General features: G+C 40.6%; 1 protein-coding gene across 2 annotated transcripts; it reads left to right on the plus strand.

The window, feature by feature from the left end:
• Positions 1–3,437: 3,437 nt before the first annotated feature.
• Positions 3,438–9,193, plus strand: LOC137781949 (LIM/homeobox protein Lhx8-like). 2 transcript variants are annotated; one of them, XM_068570978.1, is made up of 8 exons: positions 3,438–3,591; positions 3,956–4,111; positions 4,589–4,710; positions 6,167–6,387; positions 6,768–6,871; positions 7,830–7,925; positions 8,089–8,266; positions 8,438–9,193. In XM_068570978.1, the coding sequence occupies exons 1-8, from the start codon at positions 3,517–3,519 to the stop codon at positions 8,512–8,514; spliced, it is 1,029 nt and encodes a 342-aa protein (XP_068427079.1). In that variant the 5' UTR covers positions 3,438–3,516; the 3' UTR covers positions 8,515–9,193. The 2 variants fall into 2 exon arrangements, with proteins under 2 accessions (XP_068427079.1, XP_068427081.1); XM_068570980.1 differs by having other exon boundaries at positions 6,170–6,387.
• The last annotated feature ends 8,622 nt before the right edge of the window (positions 9,194–17,815 follow it).

The raw sequence follows: 17,815 nt of genomic DNA on the forward strand, positions 1-17,815 counted from the left end.
AAAGTGGTTGGCTTCCTGCGGATCAAGGAAGCACTCTTGTGCCCTCTTTTTTTTATAAAAAAATATAAGCATCATACTTTTATATCTGTTAGACTGCAGGAGGGAGGTTGTGTGTGTGTGTGTGTGTGTGTGTGTGTGTGTGTGTGTGTGTGTGTGTGTGTGTGTGTGTGTGTGTGTGTGTGTGTGTGTGTGTGTTTGTGTGTTTAAGTTCATATCAAACTCAGTCTGGGCATCCAGTTTCTTACATTTCTATTTCATTGCGGCCCCATAATCTTTTTTAAGATTCAAGCTGTTTCCTTTTGTCAGAGGCCCCGGTCCCTTTGGAAAACCACCCATATTTATTCCATTTGGTTCAAAACCCATTTAAAGTTCCTTGTAGTGACCTTCCCACGATGGTTATGAAGTGAAACATCTCGTGGAGAGTTTAACATATGTAACATCCCAGAAACAGTTAATTTTAATCGTATGTTTCATTTATAAATTAGTACAACAACATAACACTCATTTTAAAACTAAAGTCAGGTCAACCTCGGGGTGGTTATAATTATTATGATTTATCCTTCCTATTGTGTTAGGGTCAGCACCGACCCGTTTCAGGTTTTAAATGCATAAAAGAAGCACATGTATGTGTTTATTGCATCAAGGCTTTTTGACTTAGTCAGGAACCTCTATTTCAACTAAATAAAACAACAACAAAAAATTCCACTAAATGATAAAATGCTGTGGTTGGAATGATGACCTTTGTGTTATGAGGGTTGGTTTAGACACAGTTATAAACATATGATTTGTTTGATTGGTTGTTGTTTGTCCTTGGAAATCTATATGTTGTGTTATGACTTTTTCTGTTTTTCATTTTGTGTTTGTATTGAAGTTATATTGCTGAAAAAGGTTGCTGTTATTATAGATAATAATGTAAAATGAACAAATAAATACATTTTATTTTAAAAACCCTCAGTAATAGTCAGGTAACACAACAACCTTTTATTTATTTATAGGATTCTCTTGAGGTTAATTTTACCATTTGTTTTAATTGAAATGGAGGGGTTTCCTGACAAAGAAAAGGCCCAGGGGCCCACACCAAAAGTTGGAACAGCCTGCATTGCTCTTTTCTGTGAAGAGTTTAAACTAAAGTCTTTCCTACAAATCCATGCCCTGCACTAATATTCTGAAGACCTCTGTTTGGATGGCTGGGGCGTTGAGATATTGGGTTGCAGACCAATACGCACAGATAAGACCCAGAGGGACTCTTGGACCCCCCCGAGTCCCTTGCCTCACCATTCACAAAGTGCCCTCTGAGAATGTTTTCTCGGGCCTTTTTGACCCTAGTCTTTGGTCGGCCGTCACCTCCACTCAAACTCTGACGAGGTAATGGCGGAGGAGGACGTATACCCTGTAGAATCAAGAGCACTCTCTCTGTTTCAAAAAGACCAATTGGCACTGGCCAGACCACCCCCCCCCCCCCCCCCATCCCCTTCAGTCTGCATCATTCCTCTAAGATGAAAAGTTGAAGGCACGGATTAAGTTGTACTTTAATGTTCAGAGAAAGGGCTGCTGGGCATTTATATGATTAGAATTTGAGGTTTGAAGAGTTGAGGCAACACTTTGGTGTGAGCTGCCCAGAGAGAGAGAGAGAGAGAGAGAGAGAGAGAGAGAGAGAGAGAGAGAGAGAGAGAGAGCTAGAGAGAGCTGATGGTCAGATGTCTATACACAAACACAGGTACCCCCCCACCACCCTCCCCACACACACAGAGTTTGTCAACACAAAGTTTGTGCTGCATAAGCCTGAGTTTGTTGTTTTTTTAAGTAAAAAAAGAAAAGACCTTTTTGACAATGAGTTTGGTTTTTATTAAAAAAATTAGAAAAACTGCTCCTCATAATAAATAATCCTATAACGTGTCGTTGATGCTGCAGGGGGCGGGTCCGATCACAGTGGGAGGTACGGTGGGCGTGGTCTCACCAACGGGGCAGAGGACTCCTTCCCTTAGAAGAGCAGGAGGCTGCAGGGAGAGAGGGGTGGACGGGTGTGGACTAAACACTGGACTAAGCTACCGGGCTCGGGCTTCTGGTCTGCTGCTGCAATGTACGATCAACATCTGGCCAGCACGGGGGATGGACCGGAGGAGGACGGCAGATTCTCCGGGGTCTTCAACAGCGTGGTGAGTAACACGATTAAGTGTGTGTGTGTGTGTGTGTGTGTGTGTGTATGTGTGTGTGTGTGTGTATGTATATATATATATATATATATATATATATATATATATATATATATATATATATATATATATATATATATATATATATATATATATATAAAACTTCACAGTGCTACGATGTCAAAAAAAATTGACAATGGGCCTTGTGAATTCGTTTTTATCCTATAGCACAGCTGTATCTAAACTAAAAAGACAGACTGAATTAATTATGAATGGGTATCACCTCAATTATATCTATTACACTATGATTATTTTCGTTTGAATCCAATATGCAAAAAAAAGAACTAACATTATTTATTTTGGAGGATTTATAGGGATATAAATGTGTATAGGCATATTTTGTTTTGCCTATTTGCAAGTTATATCAATGTTTTAATTATTTTGTACCAATGAAAAGGTGTACATTTGTGTGAAAAGTATCTAAACATCCGCTATATACGCTGCATTAATATGCCCATATAGTGTGTAAACGAAATGCATGTGGGTCCAAACCATAGAAGGATTAGCAATTAATTTGAGAGGCAAAACAAATGTCAAGGAATGAAGGGGCCAATGCGTGCAGGATTTATTATTGTATTGTACCCATTATTTGATTGACACATTATATTCCGCTGTCTCTCTATGAGAGGTCGATCCACAAAATGCGTTTGGGCCAAACCTGCATTAGTGTAGTCACCTCATTCATCCCACGTCCAATACAAGCTAAACATTACACAATTATGCAATTAATAATAATAGTTATTATTATTCCGATTAATACCATTATTGCTTTTATCATCATCATTACTATTTTATTATATTTATTTTATTTTGTATAGATAAAGGCAGAACGCAGAGTATGCCATATCAGAACACGGGGGACATTTCCCCAGGTGAAACTCATTCCGTTAAAGAGGTCTATTTAGGTGAAGGTGAGGAGGAAGAGGAGCACACCGGGACGCCAACATCTGATGGCTCGTTATCGCGTGCACTTGCGCAATTAGCCGGAATCTTATTCAGCTGTGCTCGAGGGTCGGTGAAAGCTAATTGTTTACTATTGAGACCTCGTTATGGCCCCTGCTGCACGGCCTTTTACGACGTACAGAAAAAAAAATTAAGGAAAAAGAGTACAAGGCACACACACACCCTTTTAAAAAAAGAAGCAGTATTTTGGTTATTTTATAAATTATATTTAAAAAAAATGTGTATGTGTGTGTTTGAGACGGTGTGGTAATGACAGCGGTTGTCATGGAAATATGAACGGGACCGTATAGCGACTTGGGCGTCATAGTGTCTCGCGCATCACCCCGCACTCGCTGACACAATGTCGGAGGATGAAAGGGGACCGTCAGAGGCTGTTTTCACTCAGCTCCAACAAGGACAAGTTTATGTCGACACGGTAGGTGTTCTCAGTCCCAAACCAACAACTAGTATTCTTCTTTTCTGCAGTCTCTCGAGGCGTAAACGTTGTGAGGTGTCGAAATGTACAGCTCGCGCGTCAGGTAGGCCACTTTTAAAGTGCCGTGGAATGAAGCCAAGGGGGAGATCATTGACCTGTTGTCATGGCTTACAATATGCTAGCCAAACAACGCTATTTTACTTCTCAGACGTCTCAAAAGTCGGACCTTTGCTTTACTTGCGTGAACTTTAGTCGAACGTTTGTTTTCGTGACATGTCTTTTAAGAAATGGCATTTCCTTAACTCTTAACACGTGTTCAAACTCTGAGTAATGGTGACATTGTCAGGCTATCTGCTTCTGACAGGGTTCCTCTGGGCCTGATGATATTTTCGAGGACTCCTCCTCTCCATCCTCTTTCTCCTCGTCCTCCTCGGCCTCCGTGCGCACAGTGGGCTCCCTGCAGGGTAAAACCCCGTGCACCTCCTGCGGCCAGGATATAGAAGACAGATACCTCCTCCAGGTCAGACACACTCATGGCGAGATATCACGTGACGACAAATTAGGGCATTAGTAAAGTGTGTGTGTGTGTGTGTGTGTGTGTGTGTGTGTGTGTGTGTGTGTGTTCCACCTATCATGTAGGCTAAGGCTCCATTTAATTATTTTAAGAATAATATTTTGTATATTTTTTTACAGTCAAAGATTATAATTAAGCAAGAGCCTATCTGCATTTTAAAACTACAAACTGTAATACACAAGAATACACACATTTTGCAGTCTCTGCTACACACTTATTATTTAATTATTTGATAAGCACATTAGCATACAGGCTAAGTGGCTCATGAGAACGTTGTGATAAATAACCAGTCGGATCTAAAATTACAGTCCCTAAAACAAATTCACTGTGAAGAATTTGAGCATCCTCAGTTATAAAACAAAACATCAAGGGATGTGTAAAATGTCACTTGAAGCATAATTCATTTATTTTCCTCCCGCTCAGGTGAACAACCTGTCCTGGCATGTACGCTGCCTTTCCTGCAGTGTTTGTAACACATTGCTGGGGCGACACGTGAGCTGCTACATCAAGGACAAAGATGTTTTCTGCAAACTTGACTACTTCAGGTGAGTCAGTTCCGACAGTTTATCTCCAGTCACACTTTTGTATGAATACAGATCATGTAAGGAACATAAAAAACAGAGGGCTTCATTTGATATCAAAGGTTTTTAGTGATTTTATTAGCCTGCCTGCCTAAACATTACAATACAATCATTACAGAGAATAATGATCATATCTGAAAATGAGCATTTCATATAGTGTTTGAAGGGGAAATAAATATGATGGCAAGTGAGCTGTTAGCTCCATGGACGAAACGCAGAGGAAGGAAGGAAAATTGTTTAGTTACGTTGTACTTTGTGTTTGAGGTGCAAGATTGCTGGAGCGGAGTTCAATCATAATTTATATATTATAAACATATCCCATCCTGAATGCCTTAAATTATTGACAGCATGTAATAAAAAGAAAACAAGTCCTTTTAATCTATTCTTTCTTTTAGGTTACAATCCGAGAACAAAAATGTAACGAACTGCTCTGCACGTTTAGCTGAATCTGGTTGACCAACCAGAAAGAATTCTGTCAGCAGTGCTGGTGCCTTTTTCTTTTAGTGCATAGACTGTTTTGAACATATCTATTTTGACGAACCTCTTAGAGGTAGAGTCTCTGACTGGAGTTTACATGCAGATGACTCACAGGAAAGCCCAAGTGGAGGCTGACAACTGCTCTAACAAAGACTGAGCTCCGAGTAAGGTGAGAGGCACAACATATGAAGCACAGGGGTATCTGTGCCAAGAAAATAATCTGTATGCCTTTTATCAGAGTAAAATTATTATTGCGCCAGAATGGATAACAATTTGTTTACAAAGAATTGCTTTAATTTTTTTGCTTCGATGACATGTCTTCCATAGTCGTAAGAAAACATCCAAAACACACAATAAGGAGTTTATTTTACTATTTTTCTATTTGCCAGTCTAGATTTTGCCAAAATTTACCAAATTTTGGCATGAGATAATGCATCAGTTGCATATTTAATCATAATATTTAATTTGTTATACAACAAATATGTATGTACTTTAAAGGTAGTTTTCTTCATATAATTTTTTTCTCAGACTCGGAGCCAGAAATCGCTACTTCAATGACACTTGCATACAGAACATTTTAGTTTCATTCCTCTCTATATTGTAAATGTTTTTACAGAGGGTTTTGTTCATATATCATTCATGTTCAAAACACGGTGTGTGTCTATGAATGTATGAATATAAGGAGTAATTTGCATATTTAAACATGTCAAAAACAAATGGGACAAATAATTGTATAAATGTAATCAACTGGTGAAGTTTCATGGCAATATCTAAAACAAATATTGATCTGCAGCAGGGCCCGTAAAGACCTGCTCACAGGATCTGCTTTAAAGAATAATCGCTTGACCTAGATGATTCCATCACTGATCAATTGCGTCCTCACAACTCTCCTCACCTCCAACCAAAGCTGAGTGACAGCTCCATCTTCCACGTCTCTGTTCAGGAGGTATGGGACCCGCTGTGCCCGTTGCGGCCGCAACATCCACTCCAGCGACTGGGTGCGTCGGGCCCGGGGCAGCACCTTCCACCTGGCCTGTTTCTCCTGCACCTCCTGTAAGCGCCAGCTGTCCACCGGGGAGGAATGCGGACTGCTGGAGAACCGGGTGTTCTGCCGGCCACACTATGACCTCATGATGCAGAACATCATACGCGTTAAAGTGAACGGTGAGTTAAGGGAAGAGAAACAAGGGACTGGTTAAGCAATGCAAAACTAAATTGAAGATTGATTTTAAAAATAATATTTAATTCAGTTTACTTTAAATAGCCCAAAATCACAAATATAAAATTTGCCTCCAAAGGGCTTTACAAACGACACGTATAACATCCCTGTCCCAGGACCCCACATCGGATAAGAAAATACCAGATGAAATGTTAAGCTTTCACACATGTTAATTACCCACTGTGGCTACGTGCAGGTGGCAGTTTAGATGCCAAATACTCAAAACATGTGCCAGTGCCAAGATGTGCACGGGAGGAGCTTGTCTGAAACGAGGCCTATAATTAAAAAATGTCAAATGACCCATGTTGCACTTATTGTCTTAAAGAGCAACCAAAAGAACCGGAGGAAGAGGCAGAGAAAGAAAAGTCCAGTGCCATGACCAGACCTGCTAAGAGGGCCAGGACTAGCTTCACTGCGGACCAGTTACAGGTACAGCCGAGCCAGTCTGTTGGCTTGTCCGCTGCTGTGGTTACTGGCCTGTTTATTCTGTGTACCACAGTGCAGGTGGGGGAGAAATGGTGAAGTAACAACTACTTTGGACGGATACAAAACCAGAAAATGACACAGTTCAACAAGTGGACGTAATGCGCTATTTAACATTTTACATACGGTTTATAATGGGTAATGCTAGATCTTTACAGGGGTCATAATATACCTTTTGCACGGGTCCTCATAGACCTTTTGCACGGGTCCTCATAGACCTTTTGCACGGGTCCTCATAGACCTTTTGCACGGGTCCTCATAGACCTTTTGCACGGGTCCTCACGGGTCTCTTGTATATTCTAATTTACACGGGTCCTCATAGACCTTTACACGGGTCATAAAAGACCTTTACACGGCAGAGTAAACGCAGGTCTCTGTGATTAGACAAATAATGCTCCTGTATGCAACAGGGCTAGAATTAATGATATTTGTCAGTTACATCTGTGAAAGTTAACAATGCAATGACCCATCTGACTGAGCACACACCAGCTCAGAATATCAATTTTAATCATTCAGTACCACTTTTATCAGCTGCCAGCAGGTGGGGCTGCTCTGCTCCTAATTCTACCGATACTGTGATTAGTATAAGCGAGTAGCCTGTAGTACTAAACCCTGGTAACATCAGTTAATCTCATTAGATGTCAAAAGTAAGTAGTGTCTAAATCAGAGTTAAAATGAGAGTGAATGTTTGACTTGGAGTTGTTGAGTGGCCAGACACATGACTTTGTTGATGCTGAATGTGTAACTATCACCTAGCTCTGATGTGGTCTGCCCTCTAGTGTACATTGTATTTGAACACAAACGGGTCTCTTGTATATTCTAATCTGTTATAGCAACATGATCAAACTCGACAACACATGCAACTGTATCAACAAGTTCCTCTCTGTCATCTTCACATGTGCAGGTAATGCAAACCCAGTTTACTAAAGACAACAACCCAGACGCCCAGACTCTGCAGAGACTGGCAGAGAGGACTGGTCTCAGTCGCAGGGTCATTCAGGTAAAGCCCCTGGCTCGTGAACACTCAAACATTTGATTAAGAAATCTCCGTCAGCCTTTGGGATGCATTCCTCCCAACAGAGAGGGGACGATAGCTTTGTATGGTGACACTGCAGGACTGGGGCGGCTCCAAATCCAGTTACTTGTCCATTCTCCTCGTTAAGGTTTGGTTTCAGAACTGTCGAGCTCGTCAAAAGAAATACATCAGCCCAAATTCTGCCTCCTCCTTGATGACATCGTTTGATCCTGGTCAGCTGACGCCGCCAATGATGGAGGACTTGCAATACACAAGCTATATTTCTCCAGATGCGCCCCTCCTCGCCACACTGACGTATATGGATGGTGAGGAACACGAACACAGATTGCTGTGCTTTTCAAAGATGTTTAGATCGCTGCTGACAATATTGAATCTCCAATAGCAGATCTGGTGAAAGCTTTCGATGTGAATCACTTATCCACTGCAATGTATTACATCCTGTCATTCATCATTTTTTACTCCTTTAACTTCTTCAGTCCAAAGTCCGGACCCGCTTTTGCTTCAGCCACTCATCTCCCATTCGCTGACACAACTGCCAGTCAGCCACGCCTGAGCTACAGCCCGCCTCTTGACAACAGAAGCCAATGACAGTGTCTCAAGATAACAGCAGCAGTTAATCCAATCAATGAGTTAAATGTTCACAACCTAATGTGTGAGCAGACATTGAAATAATTTCACCAAATCACACAGATTCACAGGTGGCGATGACTGTGAATGAAATTTTTGTTAATATGTATATGCTGTGCATTTCTTTGTGTTTAATTTATTTGGAGAAAATGATAAAATGGCACTTGTCAGAAAAAAACATGTAAAACAGAGTATGTGGTTTTCAGTTGGTTGGTAATTTAAGGGTGTTTGAGGATAATAAAATTGTCAGTTGGGCACTGTCAAGAGAGACTGAATCAAGCGGCTCCTACTGTATGAAGAGCACTTAAGGAAAAGTTTGTGCTAATGAAAACTCCTGGGGTGTCGCGCACATACACAAAGTAAGAAATGCAGCAAGTATGCGCCTCTCAAAACATACACGCCTCTTCTCTTGGAAAGCAAAGCATGTCATTACAAGCAATACAAGGTTCCATGTTTCCTCAGAGGGAACATCAGCTAGCAGCCATGATGTATGAAGGACACACTGGGAGTGTTACGTGTTTGACATGCTGGAAATTAAAGTCTGCGGCTGTCACACAAAGCTCACTTTCACTTGATTCTTTCCTGGAATAAAGGCGCTCTTCAAAGATGTGACAGTGTGCAGTACTTGTACTCAGGACGAGCTGCATTACTTGTACTCCTCAGGAGGAACTGCAGTATTTGTTTGTCTTATCTGACAGTTGTAGATCTGACTTCACACATGAAACATGATCAGTTTGATTATGATGCAAGCAGTTAAATTATTATTTTTTCCCTCAACATTAAAATACTGCTTACATTTTCTGCATTTGTAATGATACTATTTATACATATCTGATAATATAACTGCTGTTAGCATTTTACTTCATAACTACATATTGTTGATAACTCATGTCCTGAGGGATTTATGCATATTAAAGTCTAACATTTAATGTGTCTCTTGAATTAGAATATTATGTATTCTGAAGATTAAATTCATAAGTCTTCTGCATACTTCACAACATAATTCTGGTTTGTCCTTAATTATATGCTAATGTGTTCAAAGTTAATGAGAATGTTATTGTAAAAACATGTTGATTAAATAGTGTATTCTGTTTTAAAGGATCATTTTAAAGACTGTCATCTTCTGCCAATTTGCAAGCACTAAAGCTACACTCACTAATGACTTATACACATGAGGACTTGCCATCAGTATTTTGCTGGCTGTGAGTGAAGCTAGAGACAAATGAAAATAACTAAGTGATGATCAAAGACACACGTCAAGTCTTTATTTCCCATGAGTTATAATACATCCATTTTGCAGTTGTATATGTGAAAAAGCTGAGTGAATTGATTCAACGTTCATCTTTCTGGTGAAGTAAAGAGACAGCTTATAGAATATCAAAGGTTTCAAACGGCAGAAACCTTTTGGGTGCAAACACCAGTAGGTGTCGGTCCTGCTGCTGCTTGTCCAGCTCCTTCTCTCCCTGTGCTCTCCTGTCTGGCCTTTTTCAAGCCTCCCAGGCCTGCTTCTGTTAGGTGCCTTAAGCACCTGCAGCTGGGTGAGTGGTGAGGCAGTCTGGGAGATGTAGTGTAGCCCACGGTGGCCATTTTGTGGTGTTGGTGCTGCTCCTGAGTGGGAATGTAGCGCCCCTCCACTACCTGTCCCCTTGTGATGCCACAATATATGTAGGGATGAAAGACTCAAGTTATATAACTGAGGTTATGAATGCTGTCTGAACAAACCTCTGCAGAAACCCTCAGAATACATGTAGGAATAAAATGGTAAAATGGACATATACAGCATTTTTCTAGTCTTCCGACCACTCAAGGGGCTTTAACACTACATGACAACATTCATCCACTCATGGGAGGAGGCACCATGCAGGGTGCCACATCAGTATCATCAACCATTCATACACTGTAGGCGCAGCTACGGGAGCAATTTTAGGGTTGCGTGTCTTGCTTAAGGACACATCGACACGGGCTAGTGGCACTGGGGATCGAACCGCCAATCCTCTGATAGAAAGACGGTCCTGCTCGCCACGAAGCCACAGTCGCTCCATTCTGGTGGATGTAAGAGCTGCTGGAGTCTGAGAACAAACTCATGGAGAGAAAACATCCTTTAAAGAGATGTTTAGTACAGGTGAAGAGTGTCAAAACATTACCTCAAAGATATCACCATGAAACTTCACCAAAGATTCACAAATGTGCATAAAGATTTACAAATGCGCACAGAACAATTCACAAATACATTTGATTTACAAATGGACACACAATGATTCACAATCATTCAAAGGATGTGGTCCATCACAATGTCATGGCAGTCATCCGCCACCTGAGGGTGCCACAGAGCAACTCTTGTCAGGCAGAGAATCAGCTGGAGCTGGAGGGGATGATCTAAAGGGTGGTTGTAAAACCTTCTTTGGAGCCAAAGCGTCAAAAAAAAAAAATAATAATAATGAAGACAAACATTTCCACTGTAGAAAAATACTATAGAACTGTACTTAAATAAATATATATATATATATATATATATATATATATATATATATATATATATATATATATATATATATATATATATATATATATATATATATTTATTTATTTATTTATCACACAAAAAAGGTAATGCATAGACACAACCACTGCTGATAAATTGGCGGTGTCCATTGGAGTCTGTCCAATCTAGAGTTCAAGACAAATATGTATTGTGGTGATTATGGAAACAGCTGAGCCATAAATAAAGTCATTATTCTGGATAAACCATCAAATATTAGCTCAGATTGTCAACTTGGCCCATTTTCATGCTCTTCTTGTGTCTATGAACTTTGTCCAGTCCCTTAAGATCTTACGTCACCTCGGCATTTTGTGCAAAACATGATTGAGCACAAAGCTACTGAGTGTGCAGATCTCAAGGCCAAGTCTATGAAAAACAGTATGTGGATTGTTACAGTAAGCGGTATGAGTGAGATCGTTCCACCGGAGCTGGACTGTAACTCAGTTGTCCAGTCCAGATGCCTGGAAACCAGGAGGAGGAAGAAGAGGAAGAGGCAGAGGAGCACCACAACACGGTGACCGCCAACCACAAGAGAGTTGTGGAAAAAGGGGTTGAAATAAGGTAAAGTGAAAATGTGTGAAAAGGAAAGAGTGGAAAGAGAGATGTGGTCTGAGCTTTCCATGCGCTCATAAGCACTGGAATTAGGTATCAATCAAAGGAGACTTCCTACTGTGTGTGTGTGTGTGTCTGTGTGTGTGTGTGTCTGTGTGTGTGTTTGTCGGATAGAGATATAAGCGCATAAGATATGTGCAGATACTGTCACACATCTATCAACTGAGATCCTGAGAGATTGTGATTGACTACAATCTCGATTTATAGGAAGTGAAGAAAAATAAAAGAACCGGAAGACTGTTCATGACTGGAGTCCACTTCCAAAGGGCTCCAGGAGGCTGTATGAAATGTCACATAATCTTAGACGAGTTCTCAAGCGTCTACAGTATTAAAAAGTCCGTATAGCCGCACAAATAACTCGAGATTATCTTGTGATCGGATCACTGAATGGGGCCATGGGTGTAGAGGGGTGGAGAGGGGTGGAGAGGGGTGGAGGTCAATGGCCCCTTCTCCACTCCTACTCCTTACTTTCAGCAGACGTACAGACAGAAATATTTACACCTGGCAAAGTACTCGAAACCGCTTCTGTGGTAGCTCTCAGTCGTCAGTAAAAGTTTTTGGAACGTTTCCGCAAACTGAAGAATGTGGACGTTTCGCATTCGGTCAGAGCAATTGATGAATTTGCAGAGCCTTTATTGTCATTATGCAGCACAGAGATGCACAACAAAATGCAGTTGTAGTCTATTTCTTACATAACAAACACATGAGAAACACATTCCTGGAGTGCATTTATTTTATTTGCATCATAAGAAATATGAACAGCAGCAACAAAAACTATTTATATTTCAATTTAACACGCTTTGTTTTCTGATTTTGATGAATGTATCGCATTGTATTCCATTAGTGATAAACACGTACTGCAAAAATAAAACATAAGCAGCTGTTATTGAAAGGTACGTGGTATAAAAACCAGATGGAAAGTGTAGGTGTGATGTGTCGTGGATGGGTCAAACAAACACAGAACTTTCACCCAGGAGACCGTTTATGAGTGTTTCTGAGAGCGTGACACGAGCGAATATGTAATGTATTCATGTAACTTATTTTTGTTTCAGAAACACCCACATTCAACCCACGTGTGTGTGCAGGAACGTTTAAAGGAATTATCTTTTGTTCTGGCCGATGTTTCGAAGCATCATCAGAATTCTGCCAATTAACGGTAACAGCCTTTAGGGATAAATCCTACTGTGTGGAGATTATGAACTTTCATAGCCCGTCTGCGTATGGCTGTATCAACCCAAGGCTGGCAACCTACACTTTGAAATACAACCTAAACTCCACTTTGCAGGCTGTACTTTGCTCAACTGTCCATAAAATCATCATCCTCCTTTCTCATAAGATGGTTTCACTTAACTTTATGTCCTCTAAGAGCATCACATTGTGCTCGATTAAAGAATAATCCTTGTTTAAGTGCTTTAAATATAACACACATGACATGTTTTTTTATTTATTCAAATAAATGATTGCGTTTGCAGTTACTGATCGGGTGAGCAGAGACAGGTTGAGTCCGAGGACACAGGTCACGTACATTTTCTACAAGGCCTGTAGAGATAGCTCTGCTAGTAAAGCTGACATTGATTGATGGCAGTAATAAAAGTAGAGTGATGCAGAGGCCAGCGTGATTGTTTTGTTGTTCTCCTAATGGCTGACTTTTAAGGGACAATGTGTAAGATCTGGACAGAATTTACCAAAAATAGGTAACAGTGTCGACGTTATGACGGAGATGTTTATGTATTGTGTTATAGAGATAGCTCCTGATATTCGCATGCTAACCAGCTAGCCCCGGTCCTGTAGTAGCTAGCTAGTCCTGTCTTGTAGTACCACTTGTACCTGTAGAGGTGATGGTGAGTCACTGAAGCGTCCTGTCTGTCCTCAATCCAACATAAGAGGAAGACGTGGAGCTTAATTTAACCTATTCAGCTATTCTATTCATATTTACTTTAATTACTAATTACATATTTACTTTAATTACTAACAATCCTGAGCAAAGTAGCAAACAAACAAGACTTTACAAGCTGTACAAACACACAAGACTTTCACCCAGGAGACTGCTGTGCGCGTCTCTAATTCAAGAGTCAACTTTGACTTATTTAACTAACTTAAGTAACAAATGAACAAAACCGAAAACACCATCTTTCCTAAATTTACCAAGTAGTTTTGTTCACTGGACAGGTTGGACACTGCACGGCCTGCCCAGAAGCATTGCTACTATATGCTGCATTATGACAATGCCAGGTTACTGGAAATATTTATTTAAATGAGAATTCTGAATAAATGCACTTAAAAAAATCATTAGCCAGGTGATGTAGCCCACTCTGAATGCCACGGAAAAGTCTATGTAGAAACAAGAAACACATAAACCCTGAACATCTACAAATGAACTGTAGACTTGAGAACGACTCACAGTGTTGGGAGAATGATGCTTTCTACTAGGAAAAGCAAAACTATGAATCTTTTAAGATGACGTGCACCACTTTAATGCACATTTTTGTCACTCTGCGTAGTGTGCTTTAAAATAGACTTATCATTGTCAGGTGATAAACTTCTGCTCACTGTGCCAGTTGCTGCTCACATTTTCCCGGGGGAACAGTGAGTTTGGATTGAAGAAGACCCGACTGGGATTAATACAGCAGATGTGTAGATGGGTTTAGTTAGTAGCAGCATAAAGAACCAGAGCTTTCATGCAGTTATCTGACACTCTGGCTTTGCTTTTTGCCCCCAAACCAGAGATGATTTTCATTAACCAACTTCCTGTAACCCGATCCGATGAAGAGTTACAGGAGAAACAGCAGGAGAGCGAAGTAGTGACACGACGGAGGATGTGAGTCACATTCAAACCCCCGACCCTGTGACTTTGCGGTTTGGGTCTGGGCTCTCATGGGAGAGCTGCTTCAAAAGATCTTCAGCTCTGATTGGACTTACGGGAAAAGTCATTTTCACCAGCCGTGGTCTTAGTCATTATTCAGAAGAATGCAAAAGGTTTCTGGCAGTAAACTGTGCAGTCTGTCAAAAGTGCAACATTTGCAGATTCATGCTTTTTAAACTTTCCAGAATGAGCTATTTCTGTCTTTTTCATACTCAAAGTGTGGCTGCAGACAGCCATGGAAACAAATAGATATTCTATTATGTGGTCTTCAACAATCGTATACTTTTTATCCAAATATTCAGTCTTATGTCTCTATGTACAAACTTAGATGCTTCTCATTTTGTGTTACTTCCATCATGTTGTCTAGAGACCATGACATTTCCATTCGGTCCTGTTTTTTTAAATATTTCTTTCTGTCTGAGTCTCTTGAAGTAACAAAGCAGATGTTGCAATCTAATGTCTGGGAGACACATTAGCTTTCTCTCCTGTCTCCTATTATGTTCCTCCTCCCTTCACCCCAGCGTGGTCTTTTTTCATCACTCTGCTCTGCTTTCTAATGTTCTCTCTCTACCAGCATTGACGGTCTGACTGGAGTCTAAAGCATGTATTTCATATCATGTGCAACCAACTTCGTGACATAACGTCTTGACCTCTTCATTTCCCCCTGAATGTTTCGCTATGAGTCTGTGAATATGAAACAAAACATAATTTTGTATCAGCACTTCATTGAAGCTACATCACACTTACTCATTATTCAACCCCCAACCCAGTTGCCAGAAAATATGCTGTTGTATCCAGTGCTGTAAAGGTAAAATTAGAGGTGGGTAAACTATGAATTTTGTAGCTGTGCCATTTCACACATCAGCTTGGCAAGAAAGTACTGTACATGCTTCACTTCCAGTCCGATGATGCTGAACTTCATGAAGGTGTTGCCCTAAAGTATCAGCTAAAGGTTCAGTTGACTTCTCTGACCCCCTCAAGATTCCTGTAGTCACACTTTGAGTTATGAGTTTTATGACCTTGTTTGTTCTTCTTTCCTCCTCCTTTCTTGTGACCTCTGACACTAAACCTCAACATTCACCAACACTCTCTCCTTGTCTCCTACCTCGCTATCTTTTCTTTCCTCTACTCTACTATCCTTCCCTTCCTCTTTACCCCTTCTTTTCACTCTTACCAAAGGCCTTTTCATCCACCATTTTACTTTATCTTTCATTTCTCCCTTTCCACAGACTCTTGGGGAATTATCTTGTTGATTTTCATGATAACCCCTCTCCCATTTCTTTCTCTCTCCCTGTATTTTTCTTTCTTTGTGCATAATTTTAGCTCAGTAGTGGTCAGGAATGTGTATTTCATTCTGCTCTGTATAGTTGATAGCACTGTGTTTTTGAGTGTTTGTGTGTCCACGTATCATTGCAAGGACCTACACAGTGAGAACATTTTCGAAAGTGAAGACGTTTTAGCTGGTCCTCGGTTCTTCAAAGGCCTGATTGAGGATTCTGATATGGTTTTAAGTTTCAGATTAGTTAGGTTTAGGTAAGGCTTAGGGTCAGGTTTTGGGTTAGTTAACTGGTTTTGATAGTTAAGTTATGAGGTGAGGGGCTCGGAAATGCAGCATTTCAATTAGGGTCCTCACTAAGATAGAGGTACAGGGATCTGTGTGTGTGTGTGTGTGTGTGTGTGGTCTTTATGCTACCAAGAGGTTTAAAGACAGTCGTACACACGCACGCACGCACGCACGCACGCACGCACGCACGCACGCACGCACGCACGCACGCACGCACGCACGCACGCACGCACGCACGCACGCACGCACGCACGCACACACACACACACACACACACACACACACACACACACACACACACACACACACACACACACACACACAGCTTGGTGAGTATGCAGTTGAAGTGAATAGGCGCCTTTCTTCTGTATCCTGCTAGGTGGTCACTTACTGTACCACATACACACACATGCACTACACACAGACGCCACCACATAAACATGTTATATAACTTTAGATGTCATCTCTACAAGATCCAATCAGCTTTACTGAAACATAAATCATTCATTTGTCATCAATATGTGCTTTACGTTATATATATATATATATATATATATATATATATATATATATATATATATATATATAGTATATATATTGTATATATATAGTATATATATTGTATATATATTATATTGTTTTGTTTGACACTCATTTCTAACTTCTGTCTTACTTTATGTGGACTGGACCGTATTGTGTGCAGCAGCTGCTGCAGAACACCCACTGCAGGAAATACTGTACCGTTTCCATTGGGAGCCAGGAGTTGTTCTGCGATTACTTCCCACATGAAAATTGGCGTGTGCGTCAGACTGAGTTTATTAGCAACCACGTGTCTAGAGCTGCAAGACTGGAGCAGAGGGCCCATATAAACTAGCCCATGAAGCGAAGTTATTTACTCCGCCTGTGCTTGTCTGCTTTAAAAACGTGTTGTTGCAAGACATGTTCATTATTTTAAGGCATTTTCTGTCTGTTTTGAGTGAATATTCACTGATCTGAGAACAGACCAGACTGGAGGAAAACGTCTCTCTGTAAAGTCTTATCAAACACCAGTTAACGGTTGGATAAAAGTCTATGTGTCGTAGAAGGTCTGGTCCGTCTCCTGAGGTTCACCAGCATCTGGCTGGAGCTCATTTTCCACCCTGGGATCCTTCCAGTGGCTGAAGGACTGCTTCCAGGAAAACTGAATCAACCCCAGAAATAATGCCGACATCAAGCTGGACAAGCAAGCACAGACGGAGGAGAACGAAAGGAAAAGGGAGGAAGAGATCGGAGCTTGTTTGAATTCATCTTTTTTTTAAATAGTTTATTGTAAATTTAACATAAGTTTAAACTGCTAAGTTGACCCTCTCGGCTGTGGCGGTGCAAAACATTTTACAAACAAAAAAAACATTTGATGCTAAACATATTAGCATTGAATATTAAATATTTACGGTTGTATCTGCATGGAATAAAAAGTTAAAAATAAGAAAAAAATAAGAATAAGTAAAAATAAGTAATTGATCCACAGCAGGGTTTTTTTGCAGCCAAATCCAGGTCTTGAACTCACCTTGCAGCCTGGATATTCCTAGTGGGTGTTACACCAAAGCTAATCATCACAATGGATGCTGCACCCGGTTGCAGTCCGAGCGGGGATTGGATGATGGATGAAA

This window comes from Clinocottus analis, unplaced genomic scaffold (assembly GCF_023055335.1).
Source record: "Clinocottus analis isolate CAN_PGR_092001 unplaced genomic scaffold, fCliAna1.0.p SCAF_11, whole genome shotgun sequence".
Taxonomy (NCBI): domain Eukaryota; kingdom Metazoa; phylum Chordata; class Actinopteri; order Perciformes; family Cottidae; genus Clinocottus; species Clinocottus analis.

Coding starts and splice junctions, on each gene's coding strand:
- LOC137781949 (XM_068570978.1), top strand. CDS start 3,517: ATGTCGGAGGATGAAAGGGGACCGTCAGAGGCTGTTTTCACTCAGCTC. Junction 3,592..3,955: donor GACAAGTTTATGTCGACACG/GTAGGTGTTCTC, acceptor TGCTTCTGACAG/GGTTCCTCTGGGCCTGATGA. Junction 8,267..8,437: donor CACACTGACGTATATGGATG/GTGAGGAACACG, acceptor TAACTTCTTCAG/TCCAAAGTCCGGACCCGCTT.